Source organism: Hippopotamus amphibius, chromosome 6 (genome assembly GCF_030028045.1).
Source record: "Hippopotamus amphibius kiboko isolate mHipAmp2 chromosome 6, mHipAmp2.hap2, whole genome shotgun sequence".
NCBI classification, from domain to species: domain Eukaryota; kingdom Metazoa; phylum Chordata; class Mammalia; order Artiodactyla; family Hippopotamidae; genus Hippopotamus; species Hippopotamus amphibius.
The window spans coordinates 8674136-8695377 of NC_080191.1; the positions used below are offsets into that span (position 1 = coordinate 8674136).

The following is a 21242-nucleotide window of genomic DNA, read 5'->3' on the forward strand; positions in this document are numbered from 1 at the left end:
CCCACCAACAGTGCAGGAGGGTTCCCTTTACTCCGCACCCTCTCCAGCATTTACCGTTTGTAGATTTTCTGATGATGCCCATTCTAACGGGTGTGAGGTGATACTTCATTGTAGTTTTGATTTGCATTTCTCTAATAATTAGTGATGTTGAGCATCTTTTCATGTGTTTGTTGGCCATATGAATGCCTTCTTTGGAGAAATGTCTTTTTAGGTCTTTCACCCATTTTTTGATTTTTTTTTTTTTTGATATTGAGCTGAATGAACTGTTTGTATATTTTAGAGATTAATCCTTCATCAGTAGCTTTGTTTGCAAATATTTTGTCTCATTCTGAGGGTTGTCTTTTCATCTTGTTTATGGTTTCCTTTGCTGTGCAAAAGCTTTTTAAGTTTCATTAGCTCCCTGGACTAAATTAGTTAATTATGACTAATGTTCTACAGCTAATGGACATATAAGAAAAATTCCTTTTTTCTTTATTCAAATTCTCTATTAGCCACACTTGTATAAATTGAAATGAAGCACTCTTTAAATGGCCTTATGTTCCAACAGAGCCATTGGAATTCAGAAAAAAAATTCTGTGAAAATTCTTAATATAGCTTATAAGTAATATATTGTTAGAGAAACATAAAAATTATGATTCTGGAGAAAATGACATGTAAAACTACCCCAAAATAGTAAAAAGGGTTAAAATTACTCAAAATACCTTTACTTAGTTCCTTTACTTTTCATGGTCACGTAGCTATTTTACACAGGTTCAATAAAAATATTCTCCTTTCTGCAAGGCAGTTATTTAAAAATTCCTTTTGTAACCATGGCCATGCCTCAGATCTCATTAAATTAGGTATGGAAAGCCCATCATTAAACAAGATCCAAGCAACTTACTTGAGGTGAACTGGATGGTTCTCCTGGTGTTGGTATATGAGCTAAGAGCAATATTTTACATACAAAAGTAATGACGACCTTATGAACTTTACAAAGCCTCTAGACAAAGTTAACTCCTAAATTTTAGTATCTTGTGACTCTAGTTTTATTAACCAAATTACAAGAAGGTTTTTGTGTATGTGTCACCTTTCATCACATTTACATAATAAAAACAAAACATCAAAGTAATGATACTTCATTGGAAAATCACTATAAACAAATTTACATGGTCAAAGCCATGCCTTAGGAGGAAATTTGAAGGCAAAATCGACAACTTAACCAGAGTAAGCAATGCACATCACATTCCAAAGTCAGAAAAAGAAATAAAACAACACTGCGTAGTAAAGGATTAACATAGCCTGTCTAGGCTGTGTAAACCTTTCACATTCCAAAGAAATGTTTCACCCTTGCTCAACTCCTGGGAGATAACCTCTAAGCCCCTGGAATACCCTGCTTGATAAAAACACTTTTAGTTCACCTGAAAGCCTTATGATACCATGCCAGACAGTCTATGTTAACAACATGATTTAAGGTGGTGGCTTTCAGCCATTTGGTATCAGCTTAACCTCCAGAGGGGCTGGAGACTGAAGGTCAGTCACATGGGCAGTCAGCCATGCTATGTGACCAGCTCACAATAAAAATACCTGGACTCCAAAGCTCAGAGGAGCTTCCTTGGTTGGCAATACTCCCAGCATATCACACATTGTTGCTAGAATTAAGTACTATCTGAATGACTTCACTGGAAGAAGAAAAGTAGCAGCTCATGCCTCGTGCTTCCTGGACTTCGCCTTATGCCTATTTTTGAGTTGCTGATTTAAATTTGTATCTTTTTGCTGTAATAGGCCATAACCATGAGTATAATAGCTTTTCCAAGTTCTATGTATTCTTTAGTGAATCACTGAACCCAAAGGTGACCTTTGGGAACCCCTGAAAACACACTTTGCACCCCTGAGATAAAGTAACATCAGCAAAAACAGTCAATATGCCTGGTTCTTGTTTCCCCAGTAAATGAAACCTTGAGTCTTTCCTGTAAGTTATTCTCTGATTAAAAAAAAAACAATATCCCTGATTTTGGCAATGCTGATGTTTGAAGTTATGCGATGACCTTTTCGGATACAATTATATGAGAAAACTGCTGTTTTCCACCTTGAAGAGAGTTACTGTAAACTTGGTGACCCTGGCATTTTTTGTAGGTTATTTTTTTCTTTTAAATACTTGTTATAGCTTTAATTTGTGAAAGCTATCCTTCTATAGCTTGGACTCCCTTACAAATCTTGCTTGCATATAAACTCCTTTTCTTTTCTAAATGCTTTAGGCTCTGAGTGGTTTATGTTTTATTTCAGCCAGAGGTAGTTTGTATCAATAGTATTTCATTTGATTTTTTAAAAATGTATGTATGTATTTATTTATTTTTGGCTGCATTGGGTCTTCACTGCTGCATGCAGGCTTTCTCTAGTTGTGGCAAGTGGAGGTTGCTCTTCCTTGCGGTGTGCAGGCTTCTCACTGCAGTGGCTTCTCTTGTTGCAGAACATGGGCTCTAGGTGTGTGGGCTTCAGTAGTTGTGGCTCTCGGGCTATAGAGCACAGGCTCAGTAGGTGTCGCACATGGGCTTAGTTGCTCAGCGGCATGTGGGATCTTCCCAGACCAGGACTCGAACCCGTGGCCTCTGTATTGGCAGGCAGATTCTTAACCACTGCGCCCCCAGGGAAGTCCCTGTATCAATAGTATTTTAGTAGACTGGTTAAGGGAATCAAACTCCACTTTTTGTGGCACATCCATAGAAATGTTCAGAAGTGGCTCTGAGAATTAGAAATCACAGGAAAACATTCTACCCAAATACCAAAGCCACAGCCTTCATTCTACTTGACAGCTATACTGTAAAAGGACAAAGAGAAAAGGACACTCTCTGAAAATTTAGCTTATGTGCCCAATATTTAAATCACACCACAAGAGAGAAGTATGTAATACTGATATAAATTTTTCCAAGTTTATCAAACCAAACAGTTATATACATAAAATCATAGAAAAAGTTTTTAGAAGACCAGTTCATTTTGAGATTAAAGTAAAACGTAGAACTTCTTAACCTAGAAATAATTTTTTTAATTCTGGTACTGAATGTCCCAGCTTTAAATTTGTGACTTAGCTTATTTTGTGGAAAATGAAGGTAATAATTTTTTTTATGTTGTGTTCAAACATTCAATATTTAAGATATTAATAGTGCTATTCTTTTACATGTATTACATATTTTGGGTTTAACTATCTCTGAAAAAATATTTTTAAGGTATTAAAGGTATTTTTTCTTTTGCTAGAAATTATAAATTATAAAACCAAAAATATTCCATGGGATTCTCAAAAGTATTTTAAAATTTAATTTTAAATGGGTTTCCTGTGTACCAATAGGATTTATGTTTTAAGTAACACATTTGTGAAGTTAAAAGAACCCACAGTGATGAAAAGTGAAATACTTTCCAATTCAGCGAGAAGATTCTGGACAACTGCCCTGTAAACAACAATCTTATATTTCAGGCAAGAAATGATTCACATTCTGTACTAGTTCAGTAATAGATTTTTCTAAGAAATACCCTACAAGTTAATGCACATTTAACTTTAAGGAAAACTAACCAAAAATTATCTTCCAAGGTTTTTCAGAACTTGTCCTAAAATTTACTTAATCAGATTAAGCAAAATTAGGTCAAAAGTATATTATTTTAGCTACAACTAGAAGGTCTGGTCACTTTACAATCCTCTTTTCATAAAGACTAAAATCTATTTAACGATTTAAGCACCATTAATAATTTGTAGTGGTGAATACACTTTCACAAGTGAGTAGAATCCTGTTATAATGAACACCATTCTAATGTTCACTTCCTTATGGCACTTCTTCCTATGTTCTGACCATAGCCCAGAGCTGATACGGCCACGAAGAAATATGTTGAGTAGGATATCAAAAGTCACAGAAATACAGCCTCTCAGTTGGTAGTTATTTCATTTAATGAAGCTATTTTTCAGGAAAGATATTTATATACCCCATTCACTCATTTAAAAATATTTTATCGGCTCAGTAAAATGACACATTTTTAGAGTGCCATGTTGGTGGTACAACAGGTTTTAATTTTGTTTTTAGTATTGTTGACTGTTGATGCTCAGACAAATAAGGTTTGTCAAGGGATAAATTTTTGCTTATTTCAGATTCAAGACATGCACACAGTTTTGCTCCCACATATCTCATTTCTTTATGGATTTTAAAACTGTATCAAGCACTTACAGAAAAAATTTCTTTCCTAACCATAAGACCCAAGAGGCAGTGACTAGACAGAAACAATGGCCGAGGAATTTGTTAAGGAATTCATGTTAAATATATTTATTTGTATCCACATTAGAAAAACAGCACTCTGACAACTGTAGGTTGGCTAGTGTTTTTTTGAAAAGAGTATTCTATAGACCAGTAAATGTAATGTCATTGACTAAAATGGGACTTCTATCTGTAGAAAATACAAAACAAATTTGAAATGGTATTTCTGGGATAAATAGATTGCCACAAGCCATACCAGGGGATTTGGGAGTATTTCTATTTTATTTTATTAAAAAAAAACATACACACACACATATATATTTATTTATTTATTTGTGCTGTGCCAGGTCTCAGTTGTAGCATGCGGGATCTTTGTTGCAGCATGCTTAGTTGCAGCATGCGGGCTTCTCACTTGCAACATGAATGTGGGATCTAGTTCCCCGACCAGCAACCGAACCCAGGCCCCCTGCATTGGGAGCACCGAGTCTTACCCACCGGACCAACAGGGAAGTCCCCAGGAGTATTCCTATTTTAAACTGGCTATCTCAGTTTCCTCCACAACATCTTTCAAATTCATTCCCTTTCAACATTTATTAAGAGCTGGCTTTTTCTTTTCCAAATAACATTTGGGACTACATTTTAAATTATAATTCAGTACTCACAAAGTTTCATAAAATACCATTACCTTCTTTTTTGTGTGTGTTTGTTTTTGTTTTTAACTTTTTATTTTTTTATTTTTTACAATAAACTGCATATATTTTAGAGCGTACAATTTGGTATCCCAATCTCCCAATTCATTCCCCCCCCCAACCCTGCCTGCTTTCCCCACTTGGTGTCACTATGTTTGTTCTCTACATCTGTATCTCTATTTCTGCCTTGCAAACTGGTTGACTTGTACCGTTTTTCTATAGTCCACATATATGTGTTAATATACAATATTTGTTTTTCTCTTTCTGACTCACTTCACTCTGTATGACAGTCTCCAGGTCCATCCATGTCTCTAAAAATGTCCCAGTTTCATTGCTTTTTACAGCTGAGTAATATTCCATTGTATGTATGTACCACATCTTCTTTATCCATTCATCTGTTGATGGACAAATAGGTTGCTTCCATGTCCTGGCTATTGTAAACAGTGCTGCAATGAACATTGCACTGCATGTGTCTTTTCGAATTATGGTGTTCTCTGGGTATATGGCCAGTAGCACCACTACCTTCTTTATGTGTGATGCACTTTGATAGTTTCAGTGCTATTCTATATCATATTCAAAATGTTGGGAGTGACCCACTAAATTGATTTCACAACCCATTAATAGGATATGATCTACAGTTTGAAAAATATTGACTTGGCCTAAGTGATAAGGAAGATGAGGTACGAGGAAACTGAGTGGCTTAAATTCATAAGGAGTGACTGGCAATCATTTACACAATTCTATGCAAGTCAGTAATGGGCCTCTAGAATATAACTTGTCTATTATTTTTCTGTTGCAGTCAAAATCATTATTGCTTGACTTCTGCCCCCCTCACTCTCCACTCCCTTCCCATTTACTTCGCTGTTTCACACCCATTCTTTCTACTCAATTCTTTGAATTTGATGCTGGTTATGTGGCAGTACTTGTTTGAGATTACTAGGAGAACTGGTATCTTCAATTAACAAGCCTATAGAAAATTAAGAATCTGAGACCAATTCTGCCACCAAGTAAAAAAGCCACATATATCAAGATAGTGAATAAACAAATACAAACAGGCCAACTTTTCTATTAATGGATGAAAACAAAGGTTTGGTAGACAAATATTTTTTGAGCATCTACTCTGTGCTGGTCATTATACCTGTGTCACCTATTGTTTTCTCCCTTGTATGTTTATGTAACAGTTTTATCTCCCCTATCAAAGTAAGAGCAAGTTGAAGACAGAATCCATGTATAATTTGTCTTTTAATCTCCTGTAGCAAATAGCACAGTATCTTGAGATCAACAAATCCTTGATTATTAGAGATCAATAAATACTTGCTGAATGAACAAGTCAAACACATTAATATACAAGTAAAGAACTACCTCAGTTCTCAAACCTCTTCTTCTTAGCATCATAATATCAAAGAAAGCATCATTCTGATTGCCTATTGTCTGTGACCCCAAATAATAAAATACTGAAGTAGTCTTAACTAGTCGTTATGCAAAATATGGTCACATATCCTTAAAAGATGAAACAGCAGAACAGCTGAACTGGTGCTTGAAACAGCAGTACCTGACCCAATATGCTCACTTTGGATTAGATCACCAAATAAAGTTAATATATTTTCATGAAATGTAATTATTAAATATTTATTGAGAGGCTACATACAGGCCAGGTATTATGCTAGGTGCTGGGCTACAGTGGTGAGCAAGCAAGGGTCTTGCCCTCAGGGAGCTTTCAGTCCATGAGAGACAAACAAACAAATGATAACAAGAAAATGTGCAAAGACAGCAGAAATACCTAGAAAAGGCAGCTAAGCCAGATTCAGGAGCAGGAAGCGGTGTGAAGAAGAGGCTTAAAGAGGGCTTCTTAGAGGCAGCAGTAAACTGAGACCTGAAGAAAGAGGGGAAGCTAGACAAGCAAAATCTAGGCATAAAGTATGGTGGATAACTTCATCCTTATTTTAAAAGATTATTCTAGAAAGTTGATTATATCATTCACAGAACTTTTTATCTTCCTTTGACAGAAAATTCATAATACCCAACAATCCTCCTCCAATCTGGATCCAGTCTCCCAACATTACAGACTGCTGAACTGGTCATTTACAAGTCTTATATTGCCAAAAAAAAAAAAAAATGCACCTCAGAGCATAAAGTAACGAGATAAATTTGCTTCTCTACTATTTTATGTTAAAACTGTTAAACACATAGGATAAAATAGATATCATGGGTCATGCATATATAATAAAAAATACATTTCTTCAGTGGAGGTGTACTAATTTATAATTCTAATGATTGCCTATAGCATCTAGTAGGCTCTTGCACCAAATGAAAATGCAGTGACATTATACCGATACGGAAAACTCTCCCAAAAAACCCACCAGGAAAAAAAGTCCACCTGATCCTTTACATAAACAATTTACAGCTATAATCAAAACAAACTCTAGCCTAGACAATAGTTTAAAACTTTAACTTCACAATTTTATGTCTATTTCTCCATACACAACAAAATGCAAAGAACAACAACAACAACAAAACAAAAAAAAAGGAATTAAAGGACCAAAGTTACATGAAAATAAGTATATAGGTTATGAATAAAAAGGCTGGGACATTGGCAAGGTCTATTTAATTACCAAGAAGTGAATTTATTTTCACCATCAGTGACAGTCTATTATTATTTTTATTTATCCTCATTTTTCTTCAATGAAAAGGTACCATGGCACCCATAAAGAGGATTTTTTAATCTCACAGATGCTATTATGGCTTAGAGAGGTTTGTCTTGTACATCTGGGAGTCAGCTTATACTTATCTAAACTTCACATACAATTAAATGTTCTCTGTAGGTACAGCTTTAGTTACAGCTGAATAGAGTTCCAGGAAACTCCATTAGGAGTTTCACTGTTTACTCTACACCAACAATGGCAGCTGGTGCATTTTTGGCCACAGTGAGCACTCCTTCTAATGCGCATGACCAGGTCACCCTTTCCCCCTAGTCTGGTGTCTCAAATTACAAGTCAAATTTTAATTTAACTTCTGTTGTTTTATCATGGATTAAGAATACTACTTCATAGTTAAAATTTTTAAAGTAACAAGGCTATACAAAAAATTCAAAAAAAATTTTCAAGCACACCACCCCAGCCAATTAGCACAATGTACTAAGCATCTCCTTCTTTAATCTTACACTGCTGAAAACTGAGCATTTCCTTCCAATCTTCCTACCTTTAGCTACAACCTAATAAAAATGGCCATGTTGCCAGTGACCCACACAAGCACAGTTAATTCAAGATTAACTATTCCTATTTCCAGGATTAGAATAGTCACAATACCTGCTGCTTCAAACACTTGAACTTTCTAGTTTCACAGTTTTGTCAAAGTTGAGACCTGCCTTGGCTAAAATAGTTCCAATTTAATTTTTTTCTATTTCTGATGAAATAAAAAATAAAGAAACCTGTTTTTCACTTAAGTGAACAAAATCTATGATATCCTACCGAGTTTCTGCTGGGCAGAGCACAGCTGCCGGGTTGCTACAGCAAATCTTGTACACTGACCATAGACTGCCCCTCCAGGAAGGAAATCGTTTGCTCCACCCCCTGAGGAGTCAAAGGCAAGCAGCAGTCTGTGAGCAGAGACACATTTTCAGTTCAGTAATTGTGATCAAGCAACAAGAGACCATTCTGCATTGTCTTTCTTAATAAATGTCACCCCAACAACCCAAACAAACTCCAAACCAAGTTGCTGTGTGTGATTATGTATTTCTGCACCATGGTAGGATTGTACTCTTTACCCACCCCCCAACTGGAAACCTGAGCCAGGGAACAAGCCAAAGCAATGTCCTCCCAGGCACACAGAAAAAGAAAAAAAAAAAAAGGAAATTAGAATATTCTCACTTTTATAAAGAGTACCTTTTGGCTCTTGCTTTCAGGCTTTAACCCACGCAAACTTAGGTTCTATAACAACTTTTTTCTTTTTCTGGCTACTCAGATTTAACATTTATTGAGTTTTTATTCAATGCCAACCCTTCTGCTGGGTGCTTTGACATGTTATTTCATTTAATTTCACAACAACCCTATGAGGTAGTTAGTAATATAATCCCACCTTTACAAATGAGAAATGGAGGCTCCAAAAAGTTATTTGATTATCCAAGCTACTAAGCGGCAGAATCACAACGTGAACCCAAGTCTCCTAATTCTGATATCTATGTTTTTTCTACTACACTACACTGATTTTGCAAGAAAATTCTCAATTTTTAATTGAAATATTCACGTGTTCTTTAAATGATTTTAATTTCTTACGGTAATTTGTTTTAGTAATACATTTTCACAAGCAATGACTTCACTACTGATAAACTACATATATCTGGCCACTGTCCTAAATGCATAGAAAACAAAGGCACAGAAAGATAGGGCTGCATCACAGTTCCGGTGAGTTTCTTGTTACGTATAAACTACAGCACTCACATTCTTGAGAGGAAAAGGCAAAGTCAAAAAATAGGTAAGGTGATGAAACTGAGTTTAGACGAAGCAGTCCGTGGAGCAGCTCTGGGGCTGAAGGAGCTGTAAAGGAAGAGGGAGTGAAAGTGGGTGAAGGACAATGTACTATTTAAACCAGAGGGACGGAAACTTTTATCTCAGCCACTAGTTACTTTCAAGGACAATTCCGCGTATAAATCTGCCCATTTTCAGTCATCTCCCGTTCAGGTATGGGAAGGTCTTCTAACAACACCTCTCCTCTCAGTGAGAATGAGTCACAGTTTCCCCCCCTCCCCCACACAGGGTGCACAATCACCCTCTTTCTCCTACACACACTTTTTGGGATTGCCTAGGAGGATATAAAGACTGTCTTTTAAAAAATTGCTTTTCCTAGCTTCCCAAGATCTTGATCTTTTTATTCTTTCTCACCTATAGCTTGAACATCCCAGCTGTAGATAAAGATGTACCTCCAAATCTGTCCCTTTGGAATCACCACCTCTTAAACCACTACCCTGTCTTCTGAGCTCCTCCCTTCTGTCATGCCGTTTCTGTCAGTCTTCTAGTTCTACTTCAGTTGATGACTCCAGTTCTCCAGCTGCCCCAAAGGATTCTGGTGAGAAACCAAATAAGTTCAGAAGGGTTGTACTAGTTTCCATAGGCTTCTGGAAAGATAGGTCAACAAATGTAAATTTATTACAAAGCATATGTGTACAAAGAAATCTCTCATGGCATCATTTATCAAAACATTAAAAATATAGTTATAAAGGAGTAAGATTAAAAAAAACCAAAGCTAGACTTGTAAAAGAGAATGGAAGAGCAGAGAAAGCCTTCCACAGTTGAGTTATTGTCATTTAAAACTTAAGTAACTATGGATTCCTATTTGTAATTGTCATATAAAAACTTGGGCTAAAGGCCTCTTCACAAAGCTTTTCCCTTTCCAAAAAAGGAAAACATTTCCCAGCTCTAAAACAAAATAGGGAGGAAGCACCAGGAAAGTTAAAAGCCCTTTCCATACTCTGTTAATTTTATACTGGTTCTTAAGGTTCCAAGCCTACTAAATGAAAAAGTGGAATGGCACTTGTATCTCAAATTTAACTCAATTTTAAATATCACCAGTCTAGTATAATTTTTTAAATTTAGCTTAAGGTACCTGCAAAGTGAACAATGTTTCTAAAACTTGTGAGATTAGGTACTTCAGTCAATAAGAAAAACAAGAAATCAATCATTTATTATTTGGGTCTCTTAGGAGGTCGTTAGGCATTAATTTTAAAATACTATAATTTGACATTTTATAGAGGCTAGAAACATAATTCAAAAGTTCATAAAGGTATATTAAATTAAAACCATTTTAGACAATTCAAGATCTCATTGACAAGGTTCATTTACGGTGACAGTTTTGCTATTGTGTTACTGTTCCCACATGATATCATCTCTTCTCAATTTCATTTGAAGATTATGGACTCGTATTGGACGAAAGTTGCTGTTCTTTTGAAGACAGTTAGTTAGCAAACATCTTCTTGGGCTATTTTTTATGTTCTTTGATCCTTTACAGTTGCTATCTTCTTGCTGAGTAGCTGAAGCTTCATTCATCTTTGAATTCTGAACTTTCTGCTGCAGTTTGCGGACCTGGAGAGAAAAAAGCCTAACATTTTAGTCACAAATATACTTATAATATACCTTATAATAATATATAATATATAATATATAATAATATAATATACCTTATAATAGATGGATTGGATTGACGGTTTAAAGATTATGTGAAATTAAAAAGTTTGCTAAGTCTTTATTATTGAATACCTATTACATGCCTAACACTGTGCTACTTAGAAAGAAATATAATGAATAAAACAATCTTTGCTTTCAAGGGGTTTACTGCTCTTATTAGTGAAAGAAAAGCAGATGTGACAACTAGAGGATAATTCAAGCCAGAATAAGTTCTGAGTAGGACAAAGAGCATATATGTGAGAAGGCTAAAGTAGAACATGAGCGATGTGGGCCAGAGAAGCTGAGAGGAAGAAATGTTTATGTGAGATATGAAGTGGGAAAAAGCTGGAGAACAGGTTGGTGAGAGAAGAACCTTTCAGGTGACATAAACAACAAACAGAAGATTCAGTGCTAGGAATGAACATCAAGTTTATAGAGTCTCTCTATATATACACATATACATATATTTTCCTTTAAAGCATTCCTGAATTTAAAGTAGTACTGAATGCCAGTTTAAAAAAAAAAAAAAAAGCAAAGAATAACCTTATCTCACTGAGGAGTATCTAGTAATGACTGGGTAGACAGAATTAAAAAAAACAAAACCTATAACTAGTCAAAACCCATTTCTTCCAAGTCCAGTCCATTCCTTAATCTTTTTTTAAAATTTTTATTTATTTTATTTCATTAATTTATTTATTTTGGCCATGCCGCATGGCCTGTGGGATCTTCGTTGCCCAAACATGGATTGAACCCAGGCCCCCTGGAATGGAAGTGCAGAATCCTCACTACTGGACCACCAGTAGTGGAACTCCCTCCCTTACTGAATCTATTTCACTTAAGCATAGACTAATTTTAGAGCTGGTCCAGACACTGGCTAAGTATCTGGTGTTCTATTTGTCAAAAAATCCTAGAAAATTTATAATGCTACAGCTATTATGGAATATAAATCATATTTTTCAAAATATAATTTATGTACACACTGCCTAAATTTAAAAAATATGATTATTCTTCTATTCCTTTCAAGTTTCTCCTATGTGATTCTAAGAAAGTATACAAGTTACATAATCTTCTCCCTAACACAATCATACAAAAAATTTACTTACTATAGCCTTACAAGCCAGCAAAGTGAAAACGTTTGCTTCAAAATTTCATTTCCTTCTTTCTTTCTTTCTTGGCCATAGCAGAATAAAGGCAGTAAAATTCTGCATCTTTATTACTTTCCTATAATGGTGGGGAGGGCTTAATTGTGGGGTTAATACATCACGAAGCTATATGAATGCTGATTATCCCACAGGCAGAGAGCTACATGATGTGACCTGAGGGTTCCTGGAAAGAGTCCCTCTGCTTTCTGTTCCAGTAGCATAACAGTACTGAGAATGGAGTCATTGTCGTGGGATAAAATATAATATTTCATGATTTTTTTGTTAAAATATTACAACTGTTATGCCATTCTCAGTTATCAAGAATTTATACACAAGGATAGAGTCCCCCTCACCACCCCACTAGAGCTAGCTGAGCACAGGTCCCCAGGGAACGGAACACAGTATAGCTTGTTCTGGGAAACTGGAAACAGTGGTTTTAGACTTGGGGTATTGCTTGAGGAGTCAGGTTTATATATGAATTAGATACCTGTTGACCTAAGGGGCTTCATTAAGGCATTAGGGAAGAGAGGAATGAGGGGAAAGAATGCTAAAAGATAAGTAACTGGGAGAGCTGTAAAGCAATTTTAGCCTACCCCTTAACTTTCCCAAAGTTATTTCCAAATACATAACTAAACCTTCTTTTCTTTTTTCTTCTTTTTGGCCACGCTGTGCGGCTTGCAGGATCTTAGTTCCCCAACCAGGGATTAAACCCTGGCCCCAGCAATGAAAGTGCCGAGCCCTAACCACTGGACCACCAGGGAATTCCCCATAACTAAACTTGTTTCCTTTTCTTTATATTATCTTGGAGAGTTACGTAGGAGGTCATGTTATTTCAACGGATGGATGACTCTATTCTATAAGAAGCCTAAGTGACTCCTATCTATCATCTTTTCACTAAGCCACACATATAGGCCTCAAATTTGGAATGTCATACAGAGATATAACACTGAATCCAGATACATTATCTTTTTATTAAAATCTTTTACTAAAGCCTCCTTACACTGTCTTGATGTTTCATTAGTCTGGAAATTTGTTCTCCTTTAATTTCCATTTTCTTGACTAAATGCTCTAGTTCACATTCTATGTCTTCACAGACTGATTGGCTTTCAGTTTCTTTCATTTGATTCAACAGGTCTTGGTACTCCCTATGAAAGAAAAGCAAATATCAAGCACTATTACACTTTATAGCATATGTCTTTGCCACAATTAAACAATACTCTGTTCAATCATAAATTTTCATCAGAGTTAAATATTAACCTTCAAAGACAGTCTCTTTCTGTAGGGTTATCAAATTAAATCTATGGTAATTATAAACAGGCTCTTATGATTTGAGGTTAGACATATTTAGAAATATCTTAGACTTAGGATCTTAAAGAATCTTAAAAAAAAAGTCTGAATTCATGTTCATAGTTAAATGTAGTAAAATATTCTGATGTCCTTAGCTAGAGGCATTAAGGGACTCTCTTTCATTCCAGGCTTGGAATTCTTAATGTAAAAACTTTGGAAGAATTCCAGGTATAGAAGTATTTACTTGAGAAATCCCGAGATTTGGTGATAGTCTATTCAAAGAAACACTGCCAACAGAACTAGTTATATCTTCTAAAGAGGTCTTAGTTCAATTAGCTGACCACCCAAATCACATATTTTCTGGAATTTTTGTTGAATATATATTTAAACTTGAAACTTAAAATACATATTCCATACAGAATCTTGTTTACTATGGATACTTCAAACTTGTAATGCAGACCAGCCAGAATCTAAAACAAGAAATTGCATTCCTATTTGCCTAATGAAATCCTTCCTTTAACTAAAAAGATTATAAAAAACAAAAGGAGAAGCTTTCTTGTAAAAGCATTTGTGAGTTTAAGGTCACCAGACCCCATTTGTTAAAATGACAGACATATTTCTCTACCAGTTCAGATCTTGGGAATACAGAAACACTTTAAATTGGAAAAAGTAGTAATTACACACAATTTAAATGCAATTTAAATACAATAAATACAATGAAAAATCAATGACAACAAATCTTCAGATCAAAATAAGTCCATATAGCTAAGTAAGACTTTTGAGAATTTATAAGTGGCATTGTTCGAAAGACAGAGAAGAAAAAAAGATACCTGAGTATCTTGCTACTCCTTCTGATAAATACTTACGTAGTCATTTGGTCCAGCTCATTTTGCATTGCCATCAAAAGTTCAGACAAATTGTTACAAATGGAAATGGACTTTTCTGAGTCAGAAGGTACAGCTTTACACTGAGAAGTTGTTCTAGAAGGCTTGTAAAGACATCCAGGCTCAGTAACTTCAGCTGGTTTCTGAAGGATATGTGGCCCATAATGTTGCATTGTCTCCAGGTTTTGTGTACTTGAGTTCACGGAGTGGCTTGCACTGGCAGACTTTGGGGGAAAAGAAATAGCTGAGAATGATTTTAAATAACTGATGGCATTTAAATAGCACTTACAACAAAGCATGAGTTTATCTGAACAAGTATCCTCGTTTTTTCCCTCTCACCTTCTCAGGCACAATAGGCAGTGATCTAAACTTTGAATAAATTTGCTGATGTGGTCCTCTCTTTAAACATTTAGTTTTCTAAATAATGACAAGGGAAAAGGTAAACAAAAAATATTTTAAAAGACATTTATTAAATGGAACATTATTAGCCATTAAGAAAATGCAAGTTACAATGAAACATCACTATACACCTGTTAGAATGGCTTAAAAAAAAAAGTGACAACACCAAATGCTGGTAAGGATGTGGAGAAACCAGATTGCTCATAAACACAAAACAATGCAGCCACTTTGGAAGACAGTTTGGAAGTTTCTTGTAAAACTAAACATGTAGTTATCATGTGATTCAGCAATTGCACTTTTAGACATTTATCCCAGAAAAATGTGATACCCTAAAACTGAAAACAATCCAAATCTCCTTCAATAGGTAAATGGTTAAACTGTGGTACATCCGTAACATGGAATACTACACAGAAACTTTTAAAAATGTGTTAATACTTGGATGGATTGCAAGGGAATTGGCTGAGTAAAAAAAGCCTCTCAAAAGGTTACATACTGTATGATTACATTTATATAACACCTATATAAAATTATAGAGATGGTAAACAGATTAGAAATTGCTAAGGGTTAAGGAGCGGGATGATGTGTAAATATAAATGGATGGCATGAAGGAACCTTACAGTAATGGAATAGTTCTTTCTTACAGTAATGGAATAGTTCTTTATCTTCATTGTGGTGATGGTTACGCAAATCTACACATGTGATAAAACTATATACACTCACACACACACATACACATACACACACAACTATGTGAATAAAAAACTGTCGAAATCTCCATAAGCTCTATGTATTCTACCAATTTCAATTTCTTGGACTTTATACTATATGAAAGATGTGACCATTGGGGGAAACTGACTGAAGATTCATGGGACCTCCCTTTATAATATTTTGTTATCTCCTGTGAATTCATAATTTTTCAAAATAAAAAGTGAAAAACAAAAAACACAAAAAAGACACTTATGGTTAGGATATGGAACAATGGTAACTGCTGACTGGAACATAAACTGGTCCAATCACTTTGGACATTATCTCGTAAAGCTAAGGTGCATGACACTTATGGCCCAGCATCTTAGAGGAACTCCTGAGCACATACACCAGGAGGCATGTACAAGAATGTTCGTAACAGTGTTGTTTATAATAACAAAAAGTGAAAAGCAAATGATCACTGAAAGAAGAAAGGAAAAAAACAGTTTTAGCAATAAAAAAGCAGTGCTGCATCAACTGAAAGAATCTCATAAACAATGTTGAGTGGAAAAAGAAAACTGCTCAAGAACAGAAACAGAATAAGTCCATTTATATAAAGTTCAAAGTGTAAACCTAAAAAAATGTATTTCTTAGGAATACTTATTTGGCAAAGTAATTTTTTTTTTTAAAGCCAGAGAATGATAAAAGCAAAATCAGAATTGTTGTTACTCCTTGGACAGAGGGAATACTATGTAGGAGAGGTATTTGTGGGGTCTTAACAGTGCTGGTAATGCTTTATTTCCGAAACTGGGTGATGAGCACAGCAGTGTTAATCTCATTATCATCCTTCCAGCAGACATTTTTTGTTATATATACTCCTTGATGAAACATTTTTAAAAAGACACTGCTAAACTACATTCTTAAAAGTAAATGATGTCACTATTTTTGTTGGAAGGATTGAACTAGGATGACCAATTGTCTCAATTTGCCCATGATACACGATTTTCAGTACTAAAACCAGGGAATAATCAATAAACTGAGCATATTCCATAATGAAAACAAAATAGTCCCAATTCTAAATGAAAATTTAGATATCTTAACTATTACAAACATTTATTTATTTATTTTGAAAATTAAAGAAATAAAATGGCTTAGAGGTAGAGAAATCACAAGTTTGTGAGTCGGTTCTTATTCACTCAGAGTTGCTTGGGGACCCTGGACAAGCATTCAAGCTCTGGACCTTAGGAATGCTAATTTCAAGTAATGGAAAACAATGGGTTGGCCTAAGGCTATTTCAAGCAGTTATTATTAAGAGCAAAAGAAATTTAATTCTTTTAGTCACTATACTGAATGAGATCTCTGATTGATTACACTCTAACCTTTTAAGAGAATAATGAAAACTTCACAGGAAAGGCTTCCATCATCTTGCTTACGATATTCAAACAGCCTGATTCTTTACTTTCAAGTTCACCTTATACTGTTGTTGGTTACCATCTAGAACTACAGTCCTAATCATGTCCCTACAAGCCCTCAAAGGTTCGCAATGTTTTATAGAACAAAAGTTCAAATTCTTAACATGTACTGAATATCAAGCATAATCTCACCTCAAGCTGCATTTTCAATTTCGTCTCATATGACACCATCTCACACCCAGTACTGGACAATTATTTATGGTTTCGTGGAAAAACCAACTACAGTCTCAAACTGTAATGCACGTCTCCTCATCTCTACCAATACTTAATAATTTTCCAAGGCTGCCTTTAATGCTGCTTCTTGCATGACCCCTTCACATATTCTTTATCTGTACAGCACCACAATACTTTGTTTATACCTCTATTAAGTTATTACACTGTCTTATATTTGTATATTTATCTGCTTCTCTGTAAATTCCTGTGTTATTTTTTTACTACCAAAAGGTAGTAGTCTATGTAAATCAAGATGTATGAGTTGAAGGAACTATGTCCAGAATATGGAGTAAGCATCAGTGAGGCAAACAGGACTCTCAACAGAAGTCTCTTAAAATCAGAGGCTACCTTCAGCAACATGAGTGCTTCTACCACCTTTAAAGGAAGGCATTATTACATACAGATCCTATGAACTTGGGACTTAAACCAACTCCTTTTATAAAATGATTTTGTTGTTAATAACCTTTTCTTTTCTTCCAGGAGCTACCTTTTCTTTCCTTCATTCCTTTTACCTTGTTTCTCCCTGTACCTTATTAATTTTTTTTCCCCACTAAATCACCAAAGGATGCCACAAAACATAAATATAAAAACAAGTCAATATATTTTCTACTTGCAAATTACTAATAGTGATTTTCTATTTGGCTTTGCAGTTTCTAATCTTACTGTAGAGATGACACAAAACACGGTTAAGGAAGGAAATAAGCTAAAAAATCAACATAAATTGCACTGGGAAAATATTTTTCATGACTGTAGTCTGCAAATTCTTTGAAAGAAAAAAATCTGTGAAAAATGCAGCCAAACTATTGAATAGTAACTCTTATTTATGGAATAAAAGACTAGCTAAAGTTAAGCATAATGTTTCCTCCATTATTGTATTCATACGGTAAGCTTATGGCAGTAGCGAGAATTTGCAAATAGCATGCTTGGTTCCCACAGCAAAGAGCACACAGAAACACTACATGCACATTGAGTAAACAGTAATAATGGTCATCAAAACTACAATTTCAGAATCATAAGAATAAGAGATTAACATTTTCTTTCTTACCATTATAAGAGAGTTTAATAAACCCAAAATATCAACTCATCTAAACAAAATATTATTGGTAAATCTACAAAGTACTCATTCCCCAATCCTTATTGTCAGGCAAATACAAAGAATATGAGCATAGAAAAAATTAAATAATTTCTCTAAAGAAATGACTATAACTATAATTTAATGCTATAATTTATAACAAAATGTAATTTAATACTATATTCTTATCTTTTTGTTGTGCATATATTATATAAAACTGCTTATAGGATCTATCATGTTACTATCTATTGTATTATTTAGCACCTCTTTTATAAAGTACCCAAAATACATTTTTCTCTAACAGTTTAGTACTAGGAAAATGTTTGTCTTTCTAGAAAAATTGGAATACTTAGTGTTATTTCACAAAGATAGATGCATTGCCCATTATGTGCTCCTTTTTACTTTGGTTGTCAAGCAAACTAAGAGCTAGGTTTTGCACTCAACTGCTGTTACTTTCTTTAACCTAGGTTTTTTTTTTTAAGCTCTTCATTGGAATATAATTCCTTTACACTCTTGTACCAGCTCTTGAGATACACCAAAGTGAATCAGCTGCATTTATATACATATCCCCATATCCCCTCCCTCCTGCAACTCCCTCCCACCCTCCCTATCCTGGCCCTCTAAGGCAGCACCCATCATCGAGTTGATCTCCCTTTGTTATACAGCAACTTCCCACTAGCTATCTATTTTACATTTGGTAGTAATATATATGTCTATGCTACTCTCTCACTGCATCCCAGCTTCCCCCTTGCCACCCAACCCCCACCCCAGCCCCATGTCCTCAAGTCCATTCTCTACATCTGCATCTCCACTCTTGCCCTGTCACTGGGTTCATCGGTATCATTTTTTTTTTAGATTCCATGTATATGAATCAGCATACACTATTTGTTTTTCTCTTTCTGGTTTACTTCACTCTGTATGGCAGACTCTAGGTCTATCTACCTCATTACATACAGTTCAATTTCGTTCCTTTTTATGGCTGAGTAATATTCCATTGTATATATATGCCACATCTTCTTTATCCATTCATCTGTTGATGGGCATTTAGGTGGCTTTCATGTCCTGGCTATTGTAAATAGTGCTGCAATGAACATGATGGTACATGTTTCTTTTGGGATTATGGTTTTCTTTGGGTATATGCCCAGGAGTGGGATTGCTGGGTCAAATGGTAGTTCTATTTTTAGTTTTTGAAGGAACCTCCAAACTGTTTTCCATAGTGGCTGTACCAACTTACATTCCCACCAACAGTGCAGGACAGTTCCCTTTTCTCCACACCCTCTCCAACATTTACTGTTTCTAGATGTTTGGATGATGGCTATTCTGGCTGGAGTGAGGTGATACCTCATTGTGGCTTTGACTTGCATTTCTCTAATGATCAGTGATGTCTAGTATCTTTTCATGTGTTTGTGAGCCATCTCCATGTCTTCTTTGGAGAAATATCTATTTAGGTCATCTGCCCATTTGTGGATTGATTTATTTGCTTTTTTGGTATTATGCTGCATGAGCTGCTTGTATATTTTGGAGATTAATCCTTTGTCTGTTGCTTTGTTGGCAAGTATTTTCTCCCATTCTGAGGGCTGTCTTCTTGTCTTGTTTATGGTTTCTTTTGCTGTGCAAAAGCTTTTAAGTTTCTTTAGGTCCCATTTGTTTATTCTTGATTTTATTTCCATGATTCTAGGAGGTGGGTCAAAAAGGATCTTGCTTTGATATATGTCATAGAGTATTCTGCCTATGTTTTCCTCTAGGAGTTTTATAGTGTCTGGCCTTACATTTAGGTCCTTAATCCATTTGGAGTTCATTTTTGTGTGTGGTGTTAGGAAGTGTTCTAATTTCATTCCTTTACACGTAGCTCTCCAATTTTCCCACCAACACTTATTGAAGAGGCTGTCTTTTTTCCATTGTATATTCTTGCCTGCTTATCAAAGATAAGGTGCCCATATGTGTGTGGGTTTACCTCTGGGTTCTCTATTCTATTCCATTGATCTTTCTTTCTGTTTTTGTGCCAGTACCATACTGTCTTGATCACTGTGGCCTTGTAGTATAGTTTGAGGTCAGGAAGCCTGATTCCACCAACTCCATCTTTCCTTCTCGAGATTGCTTTGCCTATGTGGGGTCTTTGGCATTTCCACACAAATCATAAGATTTCTTGTTCTAGTTCTGTGGAAAATGCCATTGGTAATTTGATAGGGATTGCATTGAATCTGGAAACTGCTTTGGGTAGTATACTCATTTTCACAATATTGATTCTTCCCATCCAAGAACATGGTATGTCTCTCCATCTGTTTGTGTCATCTTTGATTTCTTTCATTAGTGTCTTATAGTTTTCTGAGTACAAGTCTTTTACCTCCTTGGTTAGGTTTATTCCTAGGTATTTTATTCTTTTTGTTGCAATGGTGAATGGGATTGTTTCCTTAATCCCGCTTTCTGGTCCTTTGTTGTTAGTGTATAGAAATGCAAGAGATTTCTGTGTGTTAATTTTGTATTCTGCAACTTTACCGAATTGGTTGATTAGCTCGAGTAGTTTTCTGGTGGCATCTTTAGGATTTTCTATGTATAGTATCATGTTATCTGCTAACAGGGACAGTTTTACTTCTTCTTTTCCAATATGGATTCCTTTTATTTCTTTTTCTTCTCTGACTGCTGTGGCAAGGACTTCCAAAACTATGTTAAATAGTAGTGGAGAGAGTGGACATCGTTGTCTTGTTCCTGATCTTAGAGAATGCTTCCAGTTTTTCACCATTGAGAATGATGCTGGCTGTGGGTTTGTCATATATGGCCTTTATTATGTTGAGGTATGTTCCCTCTATGCCCACCTTCTGTAGAGTTTTTATCATAAATCGGTGTTGAATTTTGTCAAAAGCTTTTCTGCATCTATTGAGATGATCATGTGGTTTTTATCCTTCAGTTTATTAATATGGTGTATCACATTGATTCATTTGCGTATATTGAAGAACCTTTGCATTCCAGGGATAAACCCCATTTGATCATGGTGTATGATCCTTTTAATGTGCTGTTGGATTCTGTTGGCTAGTAT

General features: G+C 35.3%; 1 protein-coding gene across 5 annotated transcripts in view; it reads right to left on the reverse strand.

Annotated features, from left to right (window-relative positions):
* Positions 1-8997: 8997 nt before the first annotated feature.
* The window catches only part of CEP57L1 (centrosomal protein 57 like 1), an 83184-nt gene continuing 70939 nt past the window's right edge, over positions 8998-21242 (reverse strand). For 4 of the 5 annotated variants that reach the window (XM_057737927.1, XM_057737928.1, XM_057737925.1 and 1 more), the window contains 3 exons: positions 14351-14592; positions 13198-13342; positions 8998-10974 (listed from right to left, as the gene is read on the reverse strand). In XM_057737927.1, the coding sequence (XP_057593910.1) occupies positions 10756-10974; positions 13198-13342; positions 14351-14592 (606 nt within the window). In that variant the 3' untranslated portion in view covers positions 8998-10755. Of the gene's footprint in view, positions 10975-13197; positions 13343-14350; positions 14593-14707; positions 14786-21242 lie in introns of all 5 variants that reach the window. The other variant, XM_057737929.1, reaches the window with a different exon arrangement.